The following is a 15,811-nucleotide window of genomic DNA, read 5'->3' on the forward strand; positions in this document are numbered from 1 at the left end:
AAGTGGGCGTTAAAACTCCGAAATAAAGTTGAGCTGGCAATGCACAAGTGTCATAGTGTCATGACTGATGATCTGTTGACTGCCATGTGCTTGCGTTTGCGCATTGTAATCCGTTCTAATTCTGTTTTCCCCGAGCATAGTAGAAAGGTCTAAAATGAAAATGTGAAAGAAAAACTTAGAAACTAGTGGAAATATGAAGTGTTTATTAGTGAAACTGTAGAGAAAGTGCCGTTTTGTGACTAAATGTTTACATGTTATTCTGCAACGATTATTGCTAATTTCGGTTTCTGGTTGGATCGAGTCATGGTAAGAATGCTGTTTAGTTTAGACTATTCTTTAATGAAAGTTCATAATTTTTCTATTTTTTTTTTCATCATATTAAGTATGTCCAAGGAATTTTCACATATCTCTTTATAACTTCTTTCGCTACTACATGTTGTGGTTTTTTAGCGATTTGTGTTAGGAGTAATCAAATTTTATGAGGAGAAAAAGCATGCCACTTTACTCCCACGCAGGCGTAAACAAAATCGATATTTGAATTTTAGAACCAAGAAAAACAGTAAATTGAAAATTCTGAACACGGAATTTCAGCTTCAAATTTTAGTGTCAGTTGGCGATTTAGAGACATACAAAATGAACTATGTGGGTTGCCAAATGTTACAATTACAAGAATCTATAGCTCCATGTAGAATTTTATATCTGGGTACCTATGTAATGATTGTCCATTTTTTTTCCTATTGCATGGACTGAATTTCATACCAAATCATTACAAATCATGGCTTGTTTACTTTTGTGATATCTCCAAGAGTATTTACTTAGATATGTAAGGCTTGAGTAGCAAAATAAGTTCTTTCTTTTTGGGTGAAAACTCAAAAAGCGACAATATGGGTGTTTTCTGACTAGCTGATACAACCAATGTTAGTCAGTCATTTGCAGTTTTTCCTTTAATTGACTTCCATCTTTCAGGCAATCCTGCACCCAATATCTCTCACCAATGGCAAAAATATATACTTTTTTGCTAAATGTTTAAGATCAAACATAAAAAATTTTGCATCTTTCATTTTTGATCTTAAAATTCAATTTTGTCAGTTACAATTATTTGCAAAATGAATATTTTTCAGGGTTAAAACTGTCAGTGACATTTCTTATTACAGAAGTTTTTTCTGTAATTAATATTTTTCACTTACACACACTCTTAAAGTTTCATTTCCTAATAACGCTCAAAATCAAAATTTACAATTTAAAATTATATCTAAAAATGAAATGTTCCATTTACAGTCAACTTAGGTTTCATTTTCTTTAGTTATCTGTTCATTAGCCTTATTAATTTAAATATTTGATATCCAATAAACATATGTCACCAATTTCGTACACTCTTTTTACAATAGGAATCCTACTATATCCCTTATAGACCCTTATAGAGTAGTCATGGCCATAGAAGTAAAATCTCATGTAAATTAAGTTACGTGTTGGTATCTTGTTGAAATTTTCAACATGCCACACCTATCAAATAATGTATTCTTAAAAAAAAACAAAGATTAAGTTAAAATTAAAATTTGACTGTCAGAAATATGCTAAATAGAAAATTTATTCAGTGTGTTGGTGTCAAAAACCAGTTTTCTCATATTTTTCAGAGCTGACTTAATGATACTTTGTACTTTATGTGCAGGAAATGTTATAAAATGATAGGTTCTATGTATAACCTAGTGAGTTTATGGAACTTGTTGAATTGAAACCTTGTCTTTAGTGCAAAAACAAAGATATGTAAATTTGAAGCCATTGTCAAAATTTGACACCCTGTATCTTGGGAACCAGATTTATATTAATATGAAATACCCGTCTTAAAATTAAACAAGGAATGGTATGTGATGAATGCATCAATATGGTGAATGTCAATAACTATTACCTAGTATAGTTTGTTATAACCCTTAGTTACTCAAATTGAAAGTAAGCCACTATTTACTACTTATTCGAACTGTTGACTAGTCTTAGAGAAAATTGTTTGATACGGATTCAGGTACCAAGAATTTTCTAAAATTTTATGATATATTTCATGTTGGCTAATGTAAAAGCTAACCAAAGTGTCATTGTAATGCAGGCTTGTCTGAAAATGCCCATTGCAAGAAATCTCTGGAAAAGTTCTTATACTTTTTCGTTAAGTTTTTTGCCCTACAAGCATCACTGTAGAGACATTGTCATCTAAAAACACAGAAAATCTCGAAAGAAAAATCAAAATTCTTATATGCGCGAAACACTTTCATAGTGGTGTGACCTCACAATGCGGCATGCTCAACAGTAACAAGTCAGCGTGACACCACGCAATAAATTGGAGATTATAGAGGAAATTGGGCTTTTACTGACTTGCATTTACTGTGTTTCTGTTTTGTTGAGAAAACTGAGTTTTGCTGTAAACTATGTTTGCACATAATCAAATGTGCTATATAATGTCAAAGCACCATATATATGTTTTCTGTTTACTGATCTGTTAACTTTTGACTTTTCCTTAATCCAATCTATCATCATCAATCAAGATTATCTTTTTGTAGCCTAAAGTTCTGAATGTTTAAAAATTTTGTTGGAGCTACCATACAGAGTATATAAAAAATACATTCACTGTTGTATGAGAGGTAATCCTTCGTCGGCCACCAAATGAGGTTATTTATTTAAAATGGGACAATATATCCATGTGAAGAAACCCAAATTGAAATGAAATAGCATATAGGAAAAAAAATATACTAACTTGCCACTAGTCACATAATTTTAGTGTATTTCATGTCATATTCTACAATGGGTATATATAGAATAGAATAAATTTATTTTCTCGGTCAGGAGTTAAAATAATAAAAAATACTTAGCCATATCGGCTTTTGTTTAAAATTCCATACATTTTGATTGGATATTTTTACCTTTGACGTCATCATTGTTCTAGATATAACGTCAATGTTCAAGTCTACGCCACTGATTCTGCCAGAAATGATTTTTAGACACGGTGTATTTTTTTTGTCTTCATAATGAATGACAACTTTGGTTAAATACACTGTAATATTTTTAACTGTCGAAAAAATTTAAAATTCGTAAATCATATCTAGAAATATGGACCAAAGCCATTACAACGACAGTTCTAAAATAGCCAGAGGTACCAAATGCAGTGGGTTGATTTAAATTGCGTATTACTCCCTAAAAATTGCAAATGTTTGTTCATTTAACCGACTTTCTAACACTGCCAACAGAAAAAAAGTCGTCCTGTGTATCGAAAAACATTATTTAATACTTATTACTGAATAATAAATAATATTTAATGAATTCTTGTGCACTATCATTTGGGGACGTAAAATGGCACTTTTGGGACCTAAAACACAAAAGTAAAACCGTAACTTGTACTTGATCGCCGGACGTATGAAAATAACCATTTTGCCACATTCCAATGCCCCCTAAAACTTCAATTGTCATTGAAACAAATTTTTTTTCGTCATTTGTTATGTTTTCGATTATATTTCAATAAATATTGTTGTTTTCAGTGTAAACTGATGGGACTGACTTTCCTATTAAGTCATGTCTCTACCAGTTTCGCAATATGAAGCATTGCTGGCCGAGGTACGCGGCCTTAGGCGTAAGGCCCAACGTGTCCAACAGCTAGCTCGTCCTTTAATTGGAAACTCTTCTCAATCAATACAGGTGAGTTGTCACTTTAGTTTCTGTATTCATTATTGTATAACTGCTTACAAGAAATAATCCAAAAAGTGTATTTTTCCGTTATTTTTGACGTCTCGTATTTCAAAATATTTTGGCACCCTTTCATGAATAAAAAAAAGCAAAAGCGGATTTAATTCTAGAAATAGTGATGCACAGTTCGTTAATGGTTCTAATAAACTTCCGCATCTGATAGCGACGGTTGTTTTAAAACCATCACTAATGTCATTTAAAGGATAACAAGAAAAAATACAAGATATTTTCATAAAGATCTTCGCCAACAGAATAATGTAGAAAATTGCTGCGCCGGAATACAAACTTTCCTGAAAAATAAAAACTATTTGAAAAACTCTTATATTTTTTTCAGGCCAAAAATTATCTTCAATATTTCAGATATTCAACGTTCACATCTCGAATATTTCGATAATTATCAAATAGATCGTCTATTTTCATGAACCAATTTAGTTCATTGTGAAATGTGAATTTTCCGCGTACTTTACAATTTGTCTACAAAATCAAGGAACCATTAGTTCCGTGTATTGGGTTATCAGTTGAATTATTGATTTTATTCCCCCTACTTTATTTTTCGTATAGAATGGTATGTATTCATTTCTGTTCAACACAATTTTAATTAATTATCAAGTATAATTTGGAGATAAAAGCTATCCACTCTTAATAATCCAAAATAGTAATTTTGTATTGTGTTTTCGTCATCATCTGCAAACATTACCCTCAGGTAAGTAAATAGTACCATAGTTTTTACTTACAATGCACAAATTTCAATTCAATGTTTGCCTTACTTGTAACGCGCATTAACACTATGATAAGTAGTACTGCTGGATTTGTGCATTTGTTGGCATAGGCTTGCTGCAATGACGAGTACTGATGTTTGAACATAAGTCAGAAACGTTAATTAAACTTTATCATTTTTTTATTTCCAACGAAAGATTGAAGGGAAACAGATTGGTGTTTTGTTGGCTTTTAGTTTGGTTTTTAAAGCAGAAAGTATGTGAATTACTAACTTTATAGTAATTTTCAAATAACCTAAGCTAACTTGAATAATCCTTTAAAAAGCGATATAAATTCAATTATTCATACAGGGTAATACACGGTAATTTAAATTTTAATCGGGAATGTTTAATATACGGCCACACTCAAAGAATTGAGAAAAAAAGGTTCATTTGGACTAGTAGCTTTCAAGATTACTTTTATTTTCTATTTTTTTTTGTCTGGTCATCCTCCGTTTTACCGTTCCAATCTCTGTTTAGAACAACATTCTTAAATCATAAGAATATGATCCTAAGAAATGTAAATCTTCAAATGAATATAAAAGCGAAGTACGAGAAAAAAAGGTTGGGGTGTTTGAAGGGTGCTTATCCTCAGAAATATCATAATGGAAAAAAGTCTGAGGTGTAGATTGTAAAACTGTCCAAATCCATATGCCAGGTATTTTAGTGAAATTTGTCAAAAACGACAAAAGTTATAAATTTAAACAAATAAAAATTTTCCATTCCACAGTGTGACCCGTTTATTTTGGGGTCAGTCTGTAAAAAGTTTGATTGTGCGATTTAGCCGGAATTTTTTTTTTTTAATTATAGAGCTTGATGAACTGCATATTTTCAGCAAAAATGGCCTGGTCGACGTAAAATTCAAGGCCTAATGTCACGGTTTCTAGGAGCGAAATTTTATTAAATCATATTAGCGATTTTTTTCAAAAAAATCTGTGCACGTCACTGGATTAGCCACCCTTAAAACAGGGCCTGTACAAATTTTTAATGAAAAATTTTGAGTAATAACGATTTTGTAGAAGAATTAAAAATGAACACTGGGTACATGCTTACATATTTTTATACTTTCTCTGGGTATATTAAGGTCCAAACTAGCCATTATAATACTATTTCGGGGATTATCGTTAAAATATTGCAAAATTTGGTTGTTATTTGAAGAAAGAGTCCATGGCGTCCATTTTGCCTCGTTACTTCGACTTACTGGTTCTATTTGGATGTCTGATTCTGTTGATTTTTGAATTCTGCCGCAGCTTCTGCTGCCGAGCGCACGTTGTCGCCAACAAGACGAACAATTTCTGTTTTTTCTCTTACACTTAAATTTTCCATTATTATAATAATTGATAATTTAACTTGTATTAAGTACAAATGAGTTCTAACATCGTTGCTGATGCGTTGTTGATGATTTGTTGCGTTTGTTTGACAGTTGAACACTTCACTTGTTATCCATAGCTTACTATGAATTTTTGAAAATAAATAACTACTGAGGGTGCACTTTGAAATCTTCTACAAAATCGTTATTACTCAAAATATTTTAATAAAATTTTGTATAAGCCCCTTTTGGGGGGTGACCAATCCAGTAGCGCGCACAGATTTTTCCTAAAAAAATCCCTAATATGATTTATTAAAATTTCGCTCCTAGAAACTGCCACAGTAGGCCTTGAATTTTACGCCAATCAAGCCATTTTTGCTGAAACTGTGCGGTATATCAAGCTCTATAATTAAAAAAAAATCCGGGTCAAATCGCACAATTAATAAACTTTTTACAGACCGACCCCGGAACAAATGGGCCACCCTGTATATTTGGTTTTTGCATATATTTTTGTAAGTTTTGCGTCCATTAAAGTTTTTAAGATTAGTATTGGAATCACCTCGTATATTCAATTTCAAGATTGGTTTAAACATAACGAGGGCAAATAGTTGAAGAAATGAATTTCAAAATTCTTCTTGCCCTACTTATGTTAATAATTAAAACAATTAAGATTTGAGATAATTAAGAAATCAGTCAAAACCTAAACTAATCTGAATTATGGATTACAAACATGCACGCTTTTATCAATCATATTTAAGGGATAAAGTGAGTTTTAGCGCAAGTAGAATAAATATTAAGTCTTTAGTTTTTTTTTTGGTAACGAAACATATTATTAAATAACGTTTGATTCTCTATTTGAATATAGATTTTTTAAAAAAGCTGCGAGTTAAAAATTTAATAATATTGCTATACTTTCCACATTATCCATCTGGATGCCATTCAAAACCTGAGTTTTAATAAAAACTTATCACCGATTTTTGTACCTGAAAAACGTGCTTTTTGTACTTTTTTTAATTTAAAATGTTGTTTTTTCCGTTTTTTCTTTATTCCGGCGATTTGTACGTCTTAAAATTGGTTAAAAATGCTACTTTGTCGATCTTCTTCGTTATTTTCAGTTATCATAAAACATTACGCGGTTCAAATCAAATTTGAAAGGAGCTATATGAGGAAAATTGTGATATCTTATGTTCGCCATGCATTAGAGATACACCTCGTAAGTGATATTAATGCAATTTTCTATTTTACACGGTCAGAGAATAATTATTTAGCACCTGCCTATAAGGCATTGGCGACATTCTAATTGTCTAAAGGTAGTTTTTTATTTTTTGAACTGGTACTTTACTAATTTTCTATTACTTCTCCATACTTACCTGATTGTGTCCGGATACACTTTATCGTAAGATATACATACATTTAAATAGAGAATCAAATGCTATTTAATAATGTGTTTCTTTAGCAATAAAAAAAACTAAAGGTAGTTTGTTATTTAAAATTTATTCTACTGGCGCTAAAACTCACTTTATCCTTTAAACGTGGTCGATAAAAGCGTGCATGTTTCTGTGCATACTTTAATTCAGGTTAGTGCAGCTTTTGACTAATATCTTAATTACCTCAATTGTTAATTGTCTTAATTATTAACATAAAAACGATCTTTAAGCGTAAATGGTAACGTAATTTTAATATTGAAATATACCCTCGGTAACTGGCCACATTACTCCAAATCGTTGTTTGGATCGAAACTGGGGAATAAAATTTCTATCGAAATTTATGTGGACCGTTCGAGTATGAGTTCCATACATTCTGTCATGCATTTTCAAATTGCATGTGCCCTTTTGAGATTCTTTACGATTCGATGCACCCTCCACCTTCTTCATAACCACCCCCTGTCTAGCAGCCAATAGTCGCACTCAGACCAGGCGCATGTTAAAGGAGACCACAGACGTTGCTTTATCTGGATCAGTCAACGCGTTATCTCTAAACTAAACTGCTTCCAAAGACACATTCCTACACGCAACGGTATTTTATCCCATTAAATTGTTTTTTCGTGTGATTTATTTTAACTTTTTACGAAATTAATTAATTTGTTTTTATGAAAGTGTGGCTGCCATTTTACGTGCCCTTTTCATATATGCATCCAAAGAATACCCACGTATGATTCGTATAATTTGAATGAGATCGGTGATTAGGCACAGTATCGTAATTGTGGGTTCTAGTCCATTTGTAAAATTTGAGTTTAGGTTAAAGGTATTTCGGAACACAAGTAATACAGAAATTCCCGTTTATTTAAATAAGGAAAATTAATTCAATCGGATTAGTAGTTTGACTCAGCGCAAACGCTTCTCTCAAGCAGCATAAACGCATGCATACAACGCAACCTTGCGTTACTTGCGCTCTACTAGGCAACAATTCGGAATTTACAATAAAGGAAAACTAATTAAGTTGATTTCCAAATGTTCGTCTAGAGACATAAGTTCAGGAATGAACCAATCAGGCATGTTGATGCGCGAAGTACTGATAGCTCTGGAAGGTAATCCCCATGAAACCGAGAATCTCAAAGTAGTGTGTTTTCAGATTTTTTCACATATTTTACATGCTGAAATTCCAGGCACTTCAGTTACGTTAATTTTCTTTCTGATACTAATTTTTCCTAAGTTTTGAAGACGGTAAGAGATTTGCCACGATTAACAGTTTTTTTTTTTTTTTTTTAATTTCATACATATGATTGCGACCATAGGACACTGGTCACTCGTAGCAATTTTATGGTGTTTAAATAGAAGCAGTTTTTTTGTTGACCACTACTACTCGCTTTTCCATATTCTAGTGTAATGTGCAACTTCTTAAATTTGTACGCGATTTTTTTTAATGGTAAAGTATTATAATTTTGAAAAATCCTGAACTTATTAGGAATTGAATTAATTGCTAGTTTTTTGTTTATTTATAAAGTGAAAAATGTTAATGAAACATTTCTTAAGGTTTTACTTTATGTAGCGTTAAAGCTAAAGATTCTACTTTAACGTTTCGTTATTTCAAGGTAAAAAAGGCAAGGTAAAAGTCATGAACTAAGTCTGATCGTGTATTGGCAGCCTTTCCCGCAGTTTCCTGCTTTCGTTCACTTCGTTCCGACTACAACAGTCGTCCTGCAGTGCAGCACAGCTGTTTTGTGTACTCTGAATAATCGTGCCGGTCGTAATCTCCGAGTGTGGGCCTCACATATATATTTGAAAAAGTCTGGTTAGTGGGATATTTTAACTTAATATTTCAAGTTTGGAATAATAGACCTCGTTTACGCTTAATTGCTGCCATGTGTTATTGCGACTGAAGAGGTGACTCATTTTGGTTTGCAAGGTCTTCTACTTAACTTCCTTTTATGGAAACTGTTTCCTTCTGAAGGATTTTAAAGATTTTTCCGGGCTTTTGTATTGGACGGTCCCAGCAAAAATGATACAAGGTAATTTTAGGCATTTGTTATTTTTGGAGGCAATTTAGTTTCAGCGAATGCGACCATTTTTTTTTAAATCACCCTTCCGTCTCCTCCCTTCTGAGTGGTTAAATAAAACGGATTTTGTCTACGCACACTATCCACCCTCCGCTATAAAACCTTTTTAAAAAATTTTATTTTTCAATTTGAAATGGAAGACGTATCATTTTATCTTGTCGTTGGGCAGATTATCGAAAAAAAGGTAAATAATAAAGTTGTAAGATTTAATTTTAATAACAATTATACGTCTGATCGTACGACCAAGTCTTCCACGAAGCGTAGTCAAAAATTTTTTTTCCTCAAATCAGTCACCTTGCATTTTACTTAGAATAGATACATCCATGAGTATAAAGAACACAGAAGAAAACGCTATTTAGGACGTACTATACCAATTTTCGTCTATTTTGCACTTATTAACGTTTGAAATCTGGTAATTATTCTAACTTTCTTATAGTTCTCAATCGGTTTTCTATTGACAAATTTAGAACATAAACAGTCGATATCTATACCTTATTGATATTCATAAGACAGCATTGTGATGTCTTTACCCTAGATTTATCTAATTCAATAGAAAATGCTTTAAAAAATCACCATGCAAAATGAAGATGACCATGAAGATACACATGAGAAGGGTCTCATTATAACTCTATACCGTATAACAATTTCACTCTTAGAGTGTAAAAGTGCCAGTTTTTGAATGTCAACACGACCCCCGATATTTTTTCTAATGATAATTTCTTTCTATTTAACATTTTTTTGGAAAATCTGCCAGATATCCAAACGTGGGGAAGAGTTTCTTATTATGAACGCACTCGTGGAATCAACTAATAAAAGTCGATATTTTACTGGTTAACAGTGTCTTATAGCTATACTGTTACAGTATATACCACACCAAAGTTATGTGCCTTTTTCACCCGTGATTACGATTAGCCGTTCTGCATGTAAATATGTCAGTCCTAGAATTCGTACCTCAAAACTGTCATCGCAACTACCGATTCTTCATTTATGGTGTTGTTGATTAATTGCTCATCTGTTATTCCGGTATCGCAGCCATTCAACTGGCAAGTTAATTATTTGCCAGTACCAGTTGGTCAGCTAGAGTGGCAAACGGTACAAATCCAAAATCATCCGTGTTTACATTTGCACAAACAAATATTCCTATTATACAAAAGAACGCATTAAATCTTAATCCTGAAGCACCAGTCAATCACATTTGTGTAATATCAATAGAAAAAAGCAGTTATTAAGTGCCACTTTAATGGGATTAAAAATAAAACGCTCTTCTGAGAGCAACGGCGGCAGTTCAGTTCCAGACAAAATGGATTAAAAAAAAAAAAAAAACTGAAAACCCTGAAATTATTTTCAGACACTTCTGCAGTTTGACGGAAACTGTTAACAGTTTGGAAAGAAGCCAATACTTCTCTAAACGTTCTGTTATTATAAAACGTGATGTTATATTATTGATTAGTATAATTTTTAATAACATTTAAATGCTCTTTTATTAAATCGCCTTGGAAAATTTGTTTATTGTTGGATGTAAAATGGGCGTATGAGTAAATAAAAAGACGATATCGCTTAATTATGTTTATATTGTTAACACATTCAAATCACAAACTGTATAATAAATACTGAGAAATAAACTATCACTATTGTATTTCACAGCCTAAAATCCTAAGACGAAGCCAAAATACTTGCATGAACTTAAAAAAAAAAAACACCTTTTCAACATCCTGACACATTTTTTCCAACTTCTCCCAAAATAACATCTGTGCTAACGCAAGTAGGCACAAAGTGAAATATTGGAATAATTTTCCGGACGCATGCTGCTGTAGGGATAAATGCCATCATTTCGCTTGTATAAATAACTTCTATGTAATAAATATTTATAGTTTGGTAATGGAGAATGAAAGAGTCAAAGCTCAAGTCAAAAGAATTTCTTAAAGAAGTGCAGGATAGTGGTGTCGTGTAAATAAACATAATGCAAAATAGACAAAGCAATATATTTCTAAATTGAAGGAACAACCTTAACTGTTAGCAATGTTATGAAGGATTATACAAAGCGATCTAACTTCGAGACTCGTTATTAAAATTTTTAGCACTATAAAGCAAGATTTGTAAACTCGGTTTCTTTCCTTGCCATTGATAATTCCAAGTTGCAGGTATTTTATTTTTCCAGTGTCGATGAAGTCATAATGGTCTTCGATGTATTTTGCGGTGTTGGAGTTGGTAGCTCTTTAATAGAAAATTGGCATGTGCCGTATATCATGGAAATTTATTCGGGTCAAAACCTTTCCAACTTGGAATTCAAAATGAGAAGGAATGAGGGAAGTAAACTTTTCCATATCTAAATTAACCATGGCACTAAAGCAAGATTCAATTTTTGTTGACTATATGGTGAATTCATTTGCGTTGCAACGAAACCTTTTCAATTTTCTTGCGTACCAATACCGAAAGTCCACACGTTTAGTCCATTATTAATAGTGAGTCTGAACTGAGGCATCAATATTTACATATCTCTTCTTCTGATTATCCTTTGGTAAACCGAGATCGCAAGAATTGATTCGCCAGCTGCATCTTTACGCATTCTAGATAAAAATAGAGCCATAAAGAGTCGACTGTGGCAGTTTACACAAATAGCTTAAGTACATGTATAAACAAGCATAGGTATCATAAAGTTTGAATGGGAATGGTTTAAGATTTGTTCTGAAGACGCGTTATTTGTTTTCAGTGCACTTTTGTGAATGTACATGGTTTACTTTGAAGACAAATCTGAATGAGTGATTGCGTGTAACATGACTTCCCCTATATAAAATGTACAAACACGAGTTGAGCCCGTTAGTTTCAACGTAAAGTTTACATGTGTTGAATGAAATGGTTGTGAAAATTACACTGATATTTTTCCGGGATTATGCAAATTTTATCACTTCAAATTTTTCGGGCTGCACCTCTGGTTGTGAACTGTTTAATAATTATCTCAAATATTGTAGAACCTCTATATAAATAATGGAAAAACCTTGAAACTTAGCATCTTGCCTTCTCACGAAAACTGAGCTTATTTTTCAGTGTAAAATTGTTGTAAGCCAATTAGAATTTTTGGCAGTGCGTAACGACATTGTCTGTATTTGTTATTCTCTTTGAAAAACAGCTAAAATTAACAATTTCATATGTTTTAAACATTTCCATTTTTTTTTCCAGAATGAAAAACCTTTAGATTACACCATGGAATCCCTTCTGTTAAACCGACAACATGACAGGTCAAATTCTCCCAACGTAAGTTACAATTTTTCACTAATCACATGAGGAAAAATGCAGCTGAAATGGATTCAGTGTTAAGAAAGCTTTATGACAATTTATTAATTTATTTAATTTTATGGTTGTCATCAAGTAAATGTAAATTAAAATTTATTATATTGGGTGAAATGCCGAGGAACATGCAGTAATTTGTGAATGGGTCCGTCACGTGATGTGCTTTTAAGGTTTACAAGCGGTCCTATTCTCTCAAATATAAAGTTTAATTTCAAACAGCACCACCCTCAAGTGACCAGCAGTTTTTCAATTTGGTCAAAGATGTTTTACCGATGCAATTGCACTGATACGTTATTAGAATTTTCAGCTCTTTACTATTGTTTGGTGAAAGTCCATAAAATGAAGGTTTTGCATGACTAAAGAACAACTTTTTAATATGTGAAGCAAAGGTGGTCAAGAAAACTTTGTTTTTCTTCAATTATGTGGGCAATTTAGTTATAGAATAGAATTATTAGTCTTTGTCTCATAGTCACCTTAGTATTTGAGTTATTTTTTTTTAATATACAGAATCTGTTAAAATATTGATGAATTAAGGTATCTTCAAAAAATGGTACGTTCGAATCTGCCCCGAAATGGTCAATTACTGCAATATAGGAACCTTTATACTAGACCCTTGCTTATCTTCTTTCTTGCAAATTCGAGTAGTGTCTGGAATTTTTTCTAACAGGTCTGATTTGCGTTTATATTTATTATTTTTCCCTGAATCCTGAATTGATCTCCTTAAAAACTTGCCACTTCTATGTGCACAAAGAGATTTAGTACCAGAAATAAATATTTATTCAATTCTTTCTTCTATCTAATGTAAATCTTTTCACGTATCGATGTTGACTGGTTACGACAGCCTTTCAGCTACCTCTCGAACACATCTAAATCTCGACAAATATTTCAATGAATTTGCTGTGTAGTTAAATTTATAATATTATATTTATTTATATTATAACTTTTTATGTTTATTGTATAAAAAAAATTGTATTAATTTTTTTGTTCTGAATCCATAACGATTTTTTTGCTCTTTTGAGCAGAGACTATCATACTCTTCAAAAGAACCTATCGTGCGCCAATCGAAGTTCTTATTTAGGGGGGGCTGGAGACGAAGGAGTGTAATACAACTTTGGTTACAGTTGGCCGTTCTGTATGTATGGTAACCCATGAAAAACTGATTAGATATACATATGTATATATGATAGAGGATTATTCATCTCATGTGATATTGGTTAATCGTTTAGCTGTCGTTTCCGTTTCACAAAATACCAGATTTTCAGGAATTGCTGTCGTTCAAATTTCACATCGATTATTTACACCAGTCAATTAACCAGATTAGGAAACGGCAGATATCTTTTATTTCTTCAATTTAAATATCCCCCTCGGCATTTCAATTGACGTTTTGGAAGGCACTGAGCTTACGTAAAAGCTATTGGACGTTACAAAGGCACCGTCCAGCTTCCTTAAAGTTAGTCCGTATTTATAATATTTACAAACATTTAAAGCACAATGATAAACCTAATTAATATGTTTCACACTTTTGTTACCAGGTGCCGATATGCTATTTTAAATTGCAGAACACTTTTGCCTGAAAGGTCGTCTTTCTATTTCCGCTGACATTTATCTAAATCCTCTACTAAAATAGATTTTAGCTAAAACAGTGAATCCAGAATAAACTTCATAGTCCCATTTCTCCATCGTAAAATAAATAAGAATCTTATCGAATTGCAGTACGATCAAAGCTCATCTATGTCTGATCCCGACCACTTATCAAGCGAGGATGAATACCGATTGGGTACCTCAAAGGACAAGTCATTGAGAAGTACTGCTCAGATGTCTGTGAGCAGTGAACCTACAGCTACGATCCGGACAGAGGGCCAAGCGCCTACAGGTAAATCATTGTTGTAGAGAAATTTTTACAGCTTAAAGCCTAGATTTAACGTGCTACAAAGAAAATGCAATTGTCTTAAGTCGGGGACTTTATAGTATGCTCATAGCATGTTAGACGAACTTAGCCCATAATAGGTTCTTTACAAGTTTGTTAGTATACATAGTATAAACAGGACGAAGAGAGCTGCTAGAAAACAAGTGTTTCGAAACTGTTACTATTATATTTATACAGTGTTTTCATTTCATAGGTAGCTGCAACCGCTGTTATGCCCTTCCATTAGAAAAAATTGCGGTAGACAAAAAACACGGTAATAGAGAATGTCGTGGGATACATTAAAAATCATAGTCTCTTGTTCTTTCAAAAACTCATAATTTAACTATTTAAAGAGAATTGAAATTGGCTATTATATTTTTGAATTAGAGAAGAAACGGAGAATTGAAGAGTCCCGCCTCTGTACTGTTAACCATTTTTGCGTATCGTTAGTTGCTTGGCCGGGGGAAGATACCACATTACAGTAAGCATTGATTTGAAATTGCACACGTTTCTTTTCAAAGGTAAATACCATTTGAATGCATTAAGATATTAGACCGGAAAACAAAAAAAAACACGTGTTTCAACTATGGTTGAATTCAGAATTAAAATAGCTTTATTATAGATTATAAAAAATCACTATCTTATTTCCAACGGAGAAATTGATTTCAGCTAATAAAGTTGCTGTGATAAGGTGTATCTGATTTTCTTCAAGTGCAACACAACGTTTTTAAGTAATTAATAAAAAAAACTCGTATCTCACGTTTGTAGGTTTCAATTTGTTAGTTTTTAGAATTGCTGAACTTTTTCCCCATTTAACCAAATCTGGATTTCCTGACTTTCCGAGACCATTCAATATACAGGGTGTCCCGAAATTAAAGCACCATATTTAAACAACGTAAATTAGGTCAAAAAATAACACCAAAACTTTAAATAAAACAATGTCGGAAAATGCTTCCTTAATGAGGTATGCCTCTTTAAAGACGTAACTCTGATGATGGTAATTTTGAAATATTTCCAAAACGGTGCAAGATAACTTTATGAAATTTGGTACGATTTTATACCTTATAAGCCTCAATTGACTGATGTGGCTGAATGGAAATTATTTCGTCAGAGGCGTGCTGCACGGGTAGTGTCGGGGTTAAAAAATGCTAGATTTTTTTTATGTGCCCCATTTTTTAGTTGCTGATGCAAAATTATGAAACCATATACGCTTCCAGAAAAAAAAGACACTCTTGGTTCACGATGCTAGGACGCTTCGTTTTCGAATAAAATGAATTTAAACATTACAATGCATGACAAATACAAATGATTTACTTTCTGTGAAAACTTAATAG

General features: G+C 32.5%; 1 protein-coding gene across 8 annotated transcripts in view; it reads left to right on the top strand.

Annotated features, from left to right (window-relative positions):
- The first annotated feature begins 106 nt into the window (after window positions 1-106).
- The window catches only part of LOC136346978 (adenomatous polyposis coli protein-like), a 40,276-nt gene continuing 24,571 nt past the window's right edge, over window positions 107-15,811 (top strand). For 3 of the 8 annotated variants that reach the window (XM_066296563.1, XM_066296564.1, XM_066296565.1), the window contains exons 1-4: window positions 108-306; window positions 3,519-3,675; window positions 12,461-12,535; window positions 14,285-14,444. In XM_066296563.1, the coding sequence (XP_066152660.1) occupies window positions 3,553-3,675; window positions 12,461-12,535; window positions 14,285-14,444 (358 nt within the window). In that variant the 5' untranslated portion in view covers window positions 108-306; window positions 3,519-3,552. The other 5 variants (XM_066296562.1, XM_066296566.1, XM_066296570.1 and 2 more) reach the window with 5 other exon arrangements.

The sequence above is a fragment of the Euwallacea fornicatus genome, chromosome 25 (assembly GCF_040115645.1).
Source record: "Euwallacea fornicatus isolate EFF26 chromosome 25, ASM4011564v1, whole genome shotgun sequence".
NCBI lineage: Eukaryota > Metazoa > Arthropoda > Insecta > Coleoptera > Curculionidae > Euwallacea > Euwallacea fornicatus.